Source organism: Eleutherodactylus coqui, chromosome 4 (genome assembly GCF_035609145.1).
Source record: "Eleutherodactylus coqui strain aEleCoq1 chromosome 4, aEleCoq1.hap1, whole genome shotgun sequence".
NCBI lineage: Eukaryota > Metazoa > Chordata > Amphibia > Anura > Eleutherodactylidae > Eleutherodactylus > Eleutherodactylus coqui.
Window position 1 is genome coordinate 63,615,736 of NC_089840.1, and position 15,280 is coordinate 63,631,015.

Sequence of the window (15,280 nt, forward strand, 5' to 3'; positions counted from 1 at the left end):
CCTGCCCGCCGCCGGCTCCCCCCTGTTTCCTTGTCTCCCAGTAGACATTCCTCTGATATACACATGTCTTTACCCATATTTCCAGGTGCCCGAGGACCTTTTCAATACAGGCTATTATCCCTTCTCCCCACACAGCATTTTGCTGGTAAGTCCATCCTCTTAGCAACATCAATTTATCATTATGTCTCACTGATTCTGCCCCATATGCACATGTGTTAATCTTACCTATTATAGTGTGTTTCACATCAAGCATGGCATGTCAGTGGCACTGCCTCATGTACTATCTATACAGTGACCATATATCAGTAGATACCAGCTCTATGCAGATGCTCTGCAGACCATATAAGTGATTAAAATACCACTATTATCTGGTGATTACAGGTGACATCCTGCCTGACTGGAGTCATTCACTTTCCCTTTTTTTCTCCATCCGGAACAGACCAGCATGACAGCTTCTTCCGTTCACAACTTGGCACTGCAGAATTTGACACACACACATCTTTGACTCCTCTCAGCTATCTACCTTCATTTTTCAAACTTCTACACAAACTCCCCATTCGTAATGCTCAAGGTAATAATAATGCCATCAATGGTGCCCCACAGAGTGATAGTATTCACCTTTTTTTGCTCCCTGTAGGCCCCACCTATTAAGTGTCAATTTTAGTGCCCCCAACACACACAGTAAAAGTACACCCAATTAGTAATAATGAGTTCTTTAGTATCTTCACTCAGTAATAAGGCCCCTAATGGCCTCCATTAAGTAATAATTCCTTTCATGGCCTTCATTAAGTGATAATACCCCTCATGACCTCGTTTAGTAATAATGCACCATTTAATAATAATAATGACCCATTTCCCCGCGTGGCCCCACTTAATTCCTTAATACCCAAGGACATATATTTACAGTACTGGGCACAGGATTTGTATACAGCGGCTGACACCCTCCTGCAACAGCCATGATCAGCGTTCATGCTGATTGTGGCTCTTAATCCTTAAAATGTCACTGCCAATTGTGACAGCAGCATTTAAATGCCTGATCAGTGTTCAGGGGTCAAGAACAGCCTCCTTGAGATGAGATCCTGAGGTGCTGTTTGGTTGTTATTGTAGCCAGGGATCTTCTAAAGGCCCTCAGGGCTGCAATGAATGATCATCTATTAAGACGTCCCTGTGGCACTTCTTTATGGACTGCTTGTCAGAATACTAAGGTATTACATTACACTGTATGAATGCTGGAACAATTGCAAGTTCAAGTTCACTTAGGGGGCTAAAAAAAAAAGTAAAGATAAGTAACAAAAAAAGTTTATTGTTGAAAAAAATATAGGATACTAAAAGTAAAAAAAAAACATTTTCCCGTATTAATAATAAAATTAAACAAAACCATATTTTGTATTGCATGTCCGTAAAAGTGCAATCTATCAAAGTAACACATTATCTATCCCGTCCTGCGAATATCATCAGAAAGAAAAAAATTGGTTTGAATTGGTGCGGAATGCCAACGATCGCAGAGTCCGCAATTCAAACTTGGTTGTGTGCAGGCTGCCTAAGTCTGGAGACTATGCAGGCCATTCCATTCTTTGAAGTCTACCAGCTTCTCCTTGTCTTAAGTAGTTTTGACATAACCTAGAAGTACGTTTTGGTTTATTGTGCTGTTGTAATATGTACACCTGACAAACTAAGCGCATACTAGAGGGTATTGCATGGCGGATCAAAATGCTGTTTTAGCCCTTTTTGGCCAGTGTACCAATCACCCTGTGCAAGTCGCCAACTCTGTAACCAGCAAAAGAAGGCCAGATCATCACGCTTCCTCCCATATTTGAGTATTGCTTGAAGATTTTGTGCTGTAAGGTGTTGATCACACAAACTGTTGACTTTCAAAAACTTGTCATCTGATTTTGTAGTGTACTTTGGTCTGCCAGACCTCTTCCTGTCAGAGTTTCATATAGATGTCATAGTGAGGGCTTCTCTTGCTAAAGACTCCCATTAATGTGCTTGCTCTTGTGTTTTAAAGGGTTTGCCTTCATAAGACAATCCCTTTCAAATATTAATTCTTTTTTAACTTGATTATGGTAAGCTTGGTACCATCTGAGATTTTAATGACCACAATCCTTTGTAATTTTAGGAGCGTTTCTCATCCCATACGTGATCATGGCTGTGTTTGGTGGAATTCCTCTCTTCTATATGGAGTTGGCCTTGGGTCAATATCACAGAAATGGCTGCATTTCTGTATGGAGGAAAATATGTCCCTTATTTAAAGGTAAGATGGTAACGTAACAGCCAAGTAGAGTCATAAATGACCAAGAATCTATTTGTCTTACCTCAGATAGAGATATTTTTCTCAATCACCTAGTATGAATGCCAAATACACTTTTGTTTTTTGTACTCAAGCATGTTCAACAATTTATCCCTTATACACTATTTTTGTATTTAAAGCCTGAATGTGGAGGAAGTATCTATTCTTCATTTATGCTAATATTACTATTCTAGCATAGTATAGTACAAGCACAAAATAAGCAAAGCGATCACAGTGATTTGGCCATAGTCTAGTTCCAAGGGAGTACATACCATTGGGGTCGACCATGTGGCTGCTATGGAGCCCTTCAGGAGAGGGCCCAGCTCTGGTTCACCTCATCCCATTCCCTGGGTATAGGACTTTCTCCAGGAGAGCTACATTGTTCATACACAAGGTAGAAGACAATAGGTCCAAGGTTCATAGAAATGCAATGGTGAGACAAATACTATACCTTTGTTATGGGTGACAAAACCTGGTACCATAGTGGAGGGACCAATTTATATCTTCGTTATAGTGCCTCCTGTTATGGACCAGGAGGAGCACAGTTCTATAGGATTATTCCCTAGTGCCGACATTAGAAGTGTAGTATCTAATACAACCTTCATGATATACACTGAATAGATACGTTACTGATTGACCCTTTCGCGATTGGAGCTTCACTGTATGAGAATTAGACACATTACCCCGGAGTGCAGCATATAATCAAGAGCACAAGCTTTCCGGGAAACAGTTTCAGTGTGAATCTATACTAGAATGGGAAAATGGAGCAATCTGATTGACTTTGAACCAGGCCTGGTCATCGGTGCTAGACAAGCTGGGGCAAGTATTTCATACACTGTCAACCTTGTGTTTTTTTCTTGTGTTGAGGAGACTATACTGAGAATGGTGTGATTGAGGAAAAACATCCAGCAAAAGGGGATCCTTTGGATGTAAACTACTATTGCCAAAAGAGGTCAGAGGAGGAACAGAAAAATGTTAAGAATCATTCTAACGAACAGGTGGTACACGGTCAAGGAAATTGCAACCAAATACAATGTTGGTGTCCAACTAGTGAGTCCAAATGCCCAGTTTGTCGTTTATTAGCACAGATGAGCTGAAATGCAGATGACCAGTTTGTGTGCCACTGCTGTCCAAAAGAAAGAGAAAGCAAGACTACTGGACAAAGCAGCACAAAAAAACGGAACAGTAGTAGTGGAAAAACATTACCTGGTCAGATTTATCCAGATTACTGTTGCATCATGCTGATGAGAAGGTCAACATTTGGCACAAACAGCATGAATTGATAAACCCTTCTTATCAACTGTTAACCCTTTCCAATCCATTTTGCATCCTGGTTTTCCTAGGGAGCTTACTCTTTTTCTGCTGTTATACAACAGCGCTATATGCTGGCTAAAGCTGGTACTGCATGAGGTGACACGTTGAATAGGCTCCGACAGTAAAGAGGCTGGCAATATACAGTAAGAGAACCCCGATGGACGTCTTCCAGCTTTGGAGCTGTACAGCCTTAAATCATAATGTCTTTAGACGTCAGACACTGAACTGGAAAGGGTTAAGAGCATGTCAGTATCTCCAACTAATTTGTAGCAACTGCCAGAAGCTATCCTGTCCACATTGGCCAATATTCCTGCAGAAAAATTTGTGGGATCTATGCCATGACAAATTGCAGAAGGCCAAAGGAGGTCCAACGTGGTTCTACATGGGTGTCTCTAATAAAGTGACCATTCAGTGTACATGGTTATATATTAGTGTTACCTAAGAAAGTTTGGACTTATTGGATTTACAATGTTAACTAGTCTGTCTTTTCTCTCCCCAGGAATTGGCTATGCTATCTGTATTATAGCACTTTATGTAGCATCTTATTATAACACCATAATGGCCTGGGCTCTCTACTACCTCATATTCTCATTCCGGTCTGAGTTGCCTTGGACAAGCTGCCGAAATGAGTGGAACACAGAAAACTGCACCAACTATTTTCACAATAGTAGTGTGACATGGATCAACAGCTCTATATCACCGGCAGAGGAGTTTTACACGTAAGTGCATGTAAGTGTGGTGAAGTCTAAGGGACTATGAGGGGAATTGGAATAGTCCAAAAAGTTAAAAATGTGTCACAATCAAAAGTATCAGGAAATAAGTGACAGGATGACGAGTCAGTATGATTGATACACCAACTTTATGCTTTCCAGTTCTGATGTAAGTAGACTGTAAGAATAAATAGAGAAAATATATTATTTCTTTAATAGGACCAGTGGTGTACATAGAATAGAGAGGGCCACATAGCAAAAGCTTGGATGACTTCCCCCATTATGGTGTCAGGCTTGGCGACCCAGGACAGGATGGCCTGGTGTTTGTTTCCCATTCCATACCCTTTAACACTGGCGTAACTATAGGTGATGCAGGGGATGCGGTTGCACCCGGGTCCAGGAGCCTTAGGGGGCCCATAAGGCCTTTTTTCTTCATGTAAGAAGCCCAGTACTATGAATAAAGCATTATAGTTGGGGGCCCTTTTACAGGTTTTGCATTGGGGCCCAGGAGCTTCTAGTTACGCCTCTGCCCTTTAAAATGACTCTTAGACCAGTTCTCCAACTTACGGTTCTTCAGTTGAGGGGATTCTGCATATGTTCTCGCTACCAAGTCACAAAAGGGATGATGCATTCATAACTAGGGGCCCCTCTCTCCAAGGGCCCCATTGCAGTTGCATGGTTTGCCTCTATAGTATGTACACTCTTAAGTAGGACTTAATATCATGCCGTGCAGTAATATCACTGACTGCAACATAACAGATGTTTACCATGAAAAATATGAGGAGACATTTTCTTAAAGTGATCAGATGTTAGAATATCGCTAAAGGCTATGGAAATCTTTGTGCATGAAACATCAACAAATATGTATATTAAAAATAATATACTAAGTTCCTCCGGGAAAAAAATTATGTACTTGTCTGTTTTTTTTAATTGAGTTTTCGTTCTCATGCATTTAGAAGCCTCACACTTGGTTTGCAGGTTTGTGGCTGGGGGGGTCTTCCCAGCACTGATTACCTGGTCTCTCATGAAGGTGGACAAATTCAGCTCCCCCTCACTTCTTTCAGAGGCTGTGTAACATAACCACACCCATTCAATACTACACAGCTATCTCATCTGTGAGTAGCTGCTTGTCCGTTCCCCCTCACTGCTGATAAGAGCCTGAGAAGAAGCTGAGCGACAGGGTCCTGAACAGCGGACCCTCATTAATCTGATATCGATGACCTATCTTAAAACTGGTGTCTATGTAACAACAAGAAGAGCCCCTCTGTAAGAGCACTTTCCACAATAGTGAATGCGGTATGTTCATGTGTTGCCTGGTCAGCCATTTATTTGAATAGCCTCCATGCAATACTAGATGTGGCTTTCCTGGTGATAACAGAAATAATGGTGCAGTGTTAAGGCAGCAGAATGCAGTGTTAGCTCTCGCTTATGACCTGAAAGTTGCCAGTTCAATCCCACATGGTTCAGGTAGCTGGCTCAAGGTTGACTCAGTATGCAGCTTGCTGTGGGGTAATAAACAAATTACATGAAAGTGCAAAACAGGACATTTATCAGGAATTGTCTGGCCTTCTACTATTAATGACCAATGGGATCTGTGCCTGTCTGATAGCAGATAACGCATACCTCTGACGATCAAATAATCCATCTATCCTGAGGACAGGACATCAATAGTAAAAGGCCGGACAACCCCTTTAACATCATAGAGGACTTCTGCTTTGATTTCACAGAGAAAACCAAGTCATCCGTGTGGGTATAACGTATTCTCATACAGTTTTGAGCCCTGAAAGGACCCCTGGGATGTGCCTCCGTCTAAATCTAATATAATTATATGACATATTATATTTGAGTATAGAATTAAAAAAATCCCTTACAATTACTTAATGTATAAATACTGTAAAAAACATATTTACATGTAATCAGTGCAATTCCAACATATTTACTTTGATGATTGGTGGAGGTCCCATCAGTCAGACCCCACCATGGTCATATACTTATGGCATATCCTAGTAATATTCCGTGAATAATTAGTACAGAACCACTTCAAGCATTTATCTCTTGACACATATCTGTGTTTGTAGTATTTATTACATTTCACAGCTATTCACAGCTTACTGAAAACGATTAGATTTATGGTCTTACTTTTGCTTCCAGTCGACTTGTGCTGCAGATACACAAATCAAAAGGTCTACAGGAACTTGGAGGCGTCAGCTGGCAGCTTTGTCTCTGTCTACTCCTCATCTTCACTATTGTGTACTTCAGCATATGGAAAGGGGTCAAAACTTCAGGAAAGGTCAGTATACAACTATAGACTTTCCCCCTTTCTTTCTAATTGATAACAAGATATTTTTATTTGCAGTTAAAGAGATGGTCTGGCGCCATTTTTAAACAGCCCAACAAGGCAGCCTAAGTCAATAGAGGATGATTCCTGCTTTAAGACCTCCATCAGTTTGCTGGTTTAGAAACTGGTTGTAAAGAGAGTCTCTCTCTCTCTCTTTGGAGGATGCGGCATGTTCAGAAATTAAGATATTACACTAACAGCCCTTTAATTTTTCTGGAAAATGTGTAATGCAGTGGGGTAGCTATAGGGTTTGCAGGGGTTGCAGTTGCAACCGGGCCCTTAAGCCAGGGGCAGCCCATAGGCCTCCCATGTCACGCTAGTATATCTTATTGTTTAAACTTCTCTGCAGGCATGACTTCAGAGTAATACTCTCTGCCATGGACATATGCCCCTAGCAGATACAGAGGAAGAGGCTTGGCAGCCTCGAAACGTGTGTATGTGTTGGTTTTAAAATAAATGGAGACGTTAAGTGAATACACTTTAGTGTACTCTTTATATGTTCTTTATATCAAATTTCTCTGCATATTTCAGCTGATTTTTGAGTGACTCAAGGAATCATTGTTGTGCCAATTACTGAATTTTTTGTATGATCTAGCAAAAAGATAATTGAGTTTCTGTATCTTCTTTACAGGTGGTGTGGGTTACTGCAACATTCCCATACGTTGTGCTTGCAATGCTGTTAATCCGAGGGGCAACACTCCCTGGTGCTTGGAGGGGAGTTATATACTACCTGCAACCTGACTTCGAGAAGTTGTTGACCACTGAGGTAGGACTGAATTGAAGAGATACAAGAATATAATATAATACATATTGTGACAACACGGGGGTTAAATAGCACGCCGAACGGTCACTTTCGCTTCTTGGTTACTTTATTCATACAATCTTTAGCAGAAACATAAACGACTGGGTCTCCAGAGAAATAACAATAAACGTTTTCAACACAAAGTCCCTTCACAGTCCTTTTCAAAGTCCCTTCAATATCATCCTCTACAGGGTTGAAGGACACAGCAAGTAAATCCTCAGCTAAGGAGACAATAATACGTCCGTTGATTTTGCACAGACCTGTGGATGTCCAGAGCGCAGCTGGTCCTTAAGTCTGTAGTATCTCCAGACCCTAGTCCAAGGGCAGGCTTCTCCAAGCGTCCTGCTGCGACAGCGTCTCTCTCTGCTTACAACAGGAGTATTCCAGGGCCAGAGACCTCCAAGTGTCCTGCCAGACACACACCCACCTCTCGGAAGTTGAGGTTAGGGGCGTCACCCTGTCAACCTCTGGCCTTCTTGGTCTGCACCAGACCCTGGGCGAGCAGCCCTCTCAGCTCCACTGAGCTGTCTCACTGGCTCTCTCAGCCAACACACTCTCCCACTGCAGCAGGAACAAGCCTTTTTATCTTACTGACCACAGCTGTGGGTGTTTTCTCTCTTGCCTCAAGCACCAGACTGACTGTCTGTTGCCCCCTACAGGCCATCCTCTGTAGCGCACCTCTACAATATGTAGATTACATCATACACAACTTTGGCCAAACGTCCATGGAACCGAATGGTTCTAGTTAAGCCAGCCTTTGGATGTACACTATAGGCACTTACACATACGGCATCAGCTGCTCCTACTGAAGGGGTTGTCTCAGATGGCCTTACATCCAAGGCTTTTGACCACCATGGATCTATTAATTATACAACAGTATTATTTACAAAGTGTATAACACTCACACTGGATTACTTTACTCTGCATGTATTTGTGCATTATGTGACAGTCTTTAGCGCTGCTACTTAGGCCCCATTTTGTATATTATTTTTGCAGTGTATGATGCTGGCAATTTATAGCAATGCTATTTAAGCAACTGGGAGTGGCCAACATATTAGCACTGTTATTCAGGCACTGCACTTTATGGTGCTTATAATGAGGCACTGCTTTGGGTTGTATTTTCATACTGTATGACCATATCGGGCATTGGTCACAAACAGAAGATACGACACAATGCACCATTTAATATAACTGCACTGGTTTCGGGAAACTTTGGTTAGGAATCATTATAAGTCTGAAATGTGGACATGTGAGATCTGGGTTGTGAGGGGTACAGTTTCTCCTTGTGGATAATCACCCAGTAGGTATGAGAAGACCGAAGGCTCATTTACCCGCAAAGACAATCTCTCAAACGATTGAAAGATTGACAGTTCTAGCGATCATTTTGCATAAAGTGCTAATGGACACTAATGTCTATTAGCACTTTATCAGCTCACTTGCGTGTAAATGAGCCTCTGGGAGCTGTGTACAGAGCTCAGCAGGTGGTCTGAGCTCTGCAATCAGTTCCATTGTCCTCGCGGGTGCAGAACAGAGAGTGCGGTCTGTGTTATCCTCTTTCTGGCTGAACCGTGGATTTTAAGCTCACCTTAAAATCATCGTTCGGACAAAGAGTAAATGATGGCAGCGTTTACACACAATGATTAACGCTCATATGCCATCGTTTGAACAAATTTTGAGCTGTAATCGTTGCGTGTAAATGGGGCTTTATATCGTATGCAAATAAAGGTTTCTCAGAGAAGTATTGAATGGCCTTTAAAGCCCCATTTACACGCAACGATTATTGCTCAAAATTCGTTCAAACTATGGCATATGAATAGAGATGAGCGAGTATACTCGCTAAAGGCAATTGCTCGAGCGAGCATTGCCTTTAGCCAGTATCTCCCCACTCGAGACTGAAGGTTTGGGTGCCGACACGGGGGAGCGGTGAGTAGCAGCAGTCAGCAGGAGGGAGCGTGGGGGGGGAGAGGGAGAGAGAGATCTCCCCTCCGTTCCGCCCCACTCACCCCCGCAGCTCCCTGCCTGCTGCCAGCACCCGAACCTTCAGTCTCGAGCGGGGAGATACTCGCTAAAGGCAATGCTCGCTTGAGCAATTGCCTTTAGCGAGTATACTTGCTCATCTCTACATATGAGCAATAATCGTTGCGTGTAAACGCTGCCATTGTTTACTCTTCGGCTGAACAATGATTTTAAGGTGAGCTTAAAATCCATCATAAGTTCTGTCACACTGCTGCCTCTTAGGACTGTTCTCTTTCTTACCAAGGCCTTTGTGGCCTTTATCAGACCTTACATTGACTTTACATACAAGGGGCAATTTACCAGCCAATTATTTTGTGTTTTGATTAAAGACATCTAGTTAAAATCTTATCAGGAAAAGATATAATGGTCATTCTTATAATCCTAGTTAGAAATCCTTTACCTATAGAGGGTATTTCTTAGAAACTCTTTTCTTTCAGGTTCTCCTAATGAAAGGATTGCTTTAGTCTTCTCAGTAGTGATACAATGCAGCCTGACAGTAATTGGACTTATCTATAATTTCGTATTTTCTTGTTCTGAACAAATGAAACTTTTTTTTCTTCAGGTGATTCAAAAAAAAAAACACAAAGTTTTTTTTGTGTGTTTACAAACATGTCTGCTGCTCTATGCCATGCTTTGTAATGACAAATAGTTGATTAAGGGCGCCTTCACAGTGGCGAGAAAATCGCAAAATGCGATAGTGAGTAAAAACGCGGAATTATGAAACCAATGATTTTCAATGGTTTTCTTCACATTTGCGATGTTTTCACTCACGCGATGTTGCGAGAAAAAAAATTGCAGCATGTCCTTTCTTTCTGCGATGTGCGATTTTTTTTTTTTTATCTCCCATGTTTCCCTATGGAGCCTCCTTTTTATTGCTTTGCAAAGCACGAACTTGGAATTTTTAATGCAATGCGTTTTTAACATTAGAAAGTCCTATTGACTTTCGCGCTACAAAATCGTGCGATTAAAAATATCTGAGAAAATCGTGAGCGGTAGTGATATTTTAGCAAGACAAAGCAGTGCTGATGCTCAAAAATCATAGGAAAAAAGACGCGATTTTGACGTGATTTTCTCGCGGCAAAATCGCGATCGCCAGTGTGAAGAAGCTCCAACTCAAACTGCACACGCATATTTCTTTTTAGATAATCATTCCATAAACAGCTTTAGCTTGAAATGTATGTATATCACTATAGGATATTTGTGAAGTTGGAATATAACAATACTAGATCGGCATATCATAACTAATAGATTGGTGCATTTATTTACCTTTTAGAGCTCAGTCACACGGGCGTTTTAACCAGCAAATTTTTTGTGCACAGAACGCAAATGCACAAAAATTCGCATGGCCGAAGTGGGCGGCACGCAGAAAAAACGCACTTGGCCGCGTTTTTCCACACATGAAGTGCACTGCCCGCTATCCCCTGCTGCGGCTGTGACAGCTGCAGCGGGGATTCCTTGGATGTGAAACCCCTGGATGCTGTCTCAGGGGTCGGTGGCAGCAGCAGCGGCCCCATTGACATATAGAGAACATTGCGATCCTCTGCTACAGCTATGACAGCTGTGGCAGAGGATTTCTTCATCTCCTTGTACTGAACACTGTGACAGCATTGTCACAGTGTCCTGTGACAATGGGACTCCCGGCGGAGATGAAGAAATCCTCTGCCACAGCTGTCACAGCTGTAGCAGAGGATCGCAATGTTCTCCCATTGAATTCAATGGAGACGGCGCTACAGCCGGCTCCATTGAAAGCAATGGGCTGCCGGCAAGCGCTGCAGTTATTTTCGGGAAAGGGCTTTAAATATAAGCCCTTCTCTGAAAATCATCCCTAAAATGTGTTGCTGGCATGGAAACATAAACACTCACCGTATCCATCCAGTTTGTTATGTCCCTGCATTTACTGAAGAACAGATCTATCCTTGAAACGCGTTTTTCTGCTGGTCATACTCCATATTATTATTATTTTTTTAATTCTTTATTTATACGTTTTCCATATAAAACTGCAATTCAACATTTACCGAGTACAAAAACAAAATATATGTGTACATACATCTTTAACATTCCAAGGTATCAGTCACTATATGGGACCAGGTAGGTCCTGACAATATGTACCTTGACTTGCAGCAAGGGTAAGGAAAGGGAACATAGAAGGTTTTAGGGGGAGGGAAAAGCAGCAAGACAAAGACAACAAAGACTGATAAGACAAAAAAAAGGGGAGGGGGGAGAAAGACAAATACAGGTCCCTATATTCCGTAAAAGAAGACATGTAAGGCGTGGAAGTGAGGGAATTAATAACTGGCTGAAAACCCTTGTTGGGGAAGCTACCTAACGTTCTGTCCAGAAAGATTCTTATATTCATCAGAGTTTTGGAGCTCCAGCCAATGATGCCACGTTTTGACAAATTTTTCATGAGCGTCTTTGAGTGATACTGTGAGCTCTTCCATCTCGCTGATCTCACATATAAGATGAAACCACAATGAAATGGAGGGTGGTAGTGTTTGTCTCCAAAGTTTTGGGACATAGGCCCTTGCTGAGTTTACCAGGTGTCTCACCACCGAGCGCCTGTAGGTATTCTCCGGGATGTCACTGAGATGCAGGAGGAAGAATGCGGGTGTTATACTCCATATTAAATTCTACCATCATCACCATTTTTTGAGTTGTTGCGTCTTGAGCCAGTTTTCTTTTTTTAACTTTCACAGTGCACTCCTTGACCCGTCTTGTACAGGTGTACGTCTGGCTGGCTGCACCTCCCACATACACTTGTACCCAGGGGCGTAACTATAGAGGGTGCAGGGGATGCGGTTGCACCCCGGCCCAGGAGCCTTAGGGGGCCCATAAGGCCTCTCTTCTCCATATAGGGAGCCCAGTACTATGAATAAAGCATTATAGTTGGGGGCCCGGTTACAGGTTTTGCATTGGGGCCCAGAAGCTTCAAGTTATGCCTCCGTGGAGCATGGTTTAGGTATGGGTACGGGTACAGATACAGATAGAGGGGGGGCCCCAGCTCACCTTTTGCATCAGGGCCCCCTGAGCCTTTAGTTACGCCCCGCCTTGTACCATTATTCACTAACGAACGTTGTATATCCACCCACGGAGTAGCTCCACCACTTTTTTTTCACCTTTCCGAAGACATGATGACCATCTCATGAGTTTATACGGCTTTATACGATTGTTGGAACTGAGAATTGGGGCTCTCTAGAAAGAGAAGCTCTGACTCCCAGTCAGTCATGCAAAACAGCTAAAATCAAGTTTTCAGTACAGTATGAAACAGAAAAAAACAATATTGGGTGCACATGTCAAGCATCTTGACTAGACTATGAATTATGACCCGCCGTGATTTAATTACTTTTTTCTATCCATAGATGAATATTACTTGATTTCAACTGTGAAATTGAATCTCCTTTCATCCGTGTACTTTGTTCTTACAGGTCTGGGTGGATGCAGCAGCGCAGATTTTCTTCTCCCTGGGCCCTGGGTTTGGAGTTTTACTGGCCTTTGCGAGCTACAATAAATTTCACAACAACTGCTACCAGTTAGTATTATATGAACATTTTCATTAAATTCACTGTTAATTATACTGTTGATTTTAATTACATTATTCCTCAGTCAACAGATGATTTCATTTCCTGTTGGCTTCTAGTATGTCAACTCCAAATGTTACCTGGCAATAAAAAAAAGTTTAAAAGTTTTTTTCTTAGAAGACTAAAACTAACCGTACAAAGTCCCTACTTGTTGCTAAGGCTGCCTATATGCATTAAATTGAAAGTTGGTCAAAATAAGCAAATTTGACCATTTCAGTCATTCATCATTTAACCCCTTGAGTGGTGGGTTTCCTACCACCCTGTCGTGCCCACCAGGGCAGGTTTTTTAAAATGGTCCAATCATTGAATTTCAACTAATTTTGCAGTTGCGTCTCAAGAGCCATAACTTTTTCATTTTTCCATTGACATGGCCATATAAGGGCTTGTTTTTTTGCGGGACAAGTTGTGATTTTTTAAACGGGGGAGGAAAAAAAGAAATGGGGAAAAAAGAAAAAAAGGGGCCATGTCATTAAGGGGTTAAATAATGCATTAACTTCCTTCTCTGGGTCCTTACGATGCATGGATACCACATATGTGATTGTATTTTTGATTTTTTACCAAGTAAAGGGAGACAAGTGTTTTTATAATTTTTTTAAATAATTTTTTTACGTTTTTTTTTTTGTCCCTTTAGGGACTTCCACAGGGACGCATCAGGACCCCCTGATCACATTCAGGGGGTCCGATGGTGACAGCCCTTTACATGCTGCAGTGACAGCCCTTTACATGCTGCAGTCACATAGACTGCAGCATGTAGAGGGTTAACACAGCAGAGATCGGAGGTTTTCTCTGATCTCTGCTGTAAGAGCTAGTACCTAGCTGTCCTCTGACAGCCAAGCACTAGCTCTCCCTGCCACAGAGACCATCGGCTTGCTTCTGACAAGCCGATGGTCTCTATGGCAACCTATAAACAAAGCAGGAGACTTAGAAGCAGGAGATTGCCGGCATATCAGCAATATCTTCTGCTGGTTTTTCAAAGCCCTTGCTTTGTTCTCTGTGGGTCTGTGCAGGCAGAGCACACTGTCACAGCTTATGGCATTGTGCTCTGCAGCTCCCATAGTGATACATAGCCCGGAAATCTTCCGGGCTATATCGCTATGGGCAGTGGAGCTCGTACCGGAAAATTTCCGGTCGTGCCACTCAAGGGGTTAAAGGGGATTTCCCATCTGATAAAGTGATAATTGGTGAGGAGGGCAACTTCTGGTACCCCCACTGATTCTGGGGGATGCATTTCTGGTATAATACGGTGTCCTCTTCTAACTTTTTCCTGCATGGCGGAGCTCCCGGCCATCTGTCCATTCAGGAAACTTCGGCTGGCTATATCCATTTGAATGGAGCTGTAAGGACTGGGGTCAGGGATACTGGAGGTCCCTGAAAAACCCGCAACCCCTGTCCCTACCTACGTGCCCCCCTGGGCTAAGGCCCAGGGCGACAACTGGGCGACAGTCCCTACACTGACTAAGGAAGGGGGACAGGGGGACTAACGAACAGACAGACACTGAAACAAACAACACCAAGGCAAGTCAGACTATCCGGGTTGGCAACGAGAGGGTACGCGGTACAAGAGGGTCAAGCAAAGACGAGACACGGGGTGGCACCTGCCACGTCTCTAGCAACCTGACGGTGAGGAGGAGCCCGGAGACAAGGGGAGGTAACGAGGACTGAAGCTCCCCTGAGCTGCATGGCAGCCGCCTGAGTGACAGTAGCGGCGGTGAGGGCACGGAGGACCCCCGAGCCGCCGATCCTGACAGGAGCCATGCACAGTCAGGTGATTGGGGGCCAATGTGCAAAGAAAATCATGAAGGAGATCTTGCGGGAAACGAGCACTGTGCCCTTTCATTCTCAGGATCATAAAGCCATCTCTTTATGAGATGAGAGAACCCCTTTAGCATTTTTAAACATAATTGGTGACAACCAACTAATGTCTACAAAAAAATTAAATTAGTTTTTTCAGCTGGTCCTCTTATAAAAACTGTAGATGTATGGTGTGATCAGCATATTATGTTCAATGGATCGCCACTTGGCGCGAAGGGTTTTATTTTTACCATGACCTGCCATTCCAGTCTTGCATGTTGATGGCTGATTTGTTTGTACAAACAGTCCGGTATATGATTGATATTCACACTGTAGCAAATCTTATGTTTAGCCATCTATCCATAGAAAGACCCAGTTATCTGGCTGATCTGTCTAGACTTGAGCGACAAGATTAATGTTTGAGTTTTCTATATTACTATA

The 15,280-nt window shown here is 42.7% G+C and overlaps 1 protein-coding gene across 1 annotated transcript in view; it reads left to right on the top strand.

Moving 5' to 3' along the window:
• SLC6A4 (solute carrier family 6 member 4) overlaps nt 1-15,280 on the top strand; it is a 134,763-nt gene that overhangs the window by 88,524 nt on the left and 30,959 nt on the right. The window contains exons 3-7 of the mRNA XM_066599589.1: nt 2,120-2,254; nt 4,104-4,323; nt 6,466-6,604; nt 7,284-7,418; nt 12,896-12,999. Coding sequence (XP_066455686.1) covers nt 2,120-2,254; nt 4,104-4,323; nt 6,466-6,604; nt 7,284-7,418; nt 12,896-12,999 — 733 coding nt within the window. The remainder of the gene's footprint in view (nt 1-2,119; nt 2,255-4,103; nt 4,324-6,465; nt 6,605-7,283; nt 7,419-12,895; nt 13,000-15,280) is intronic.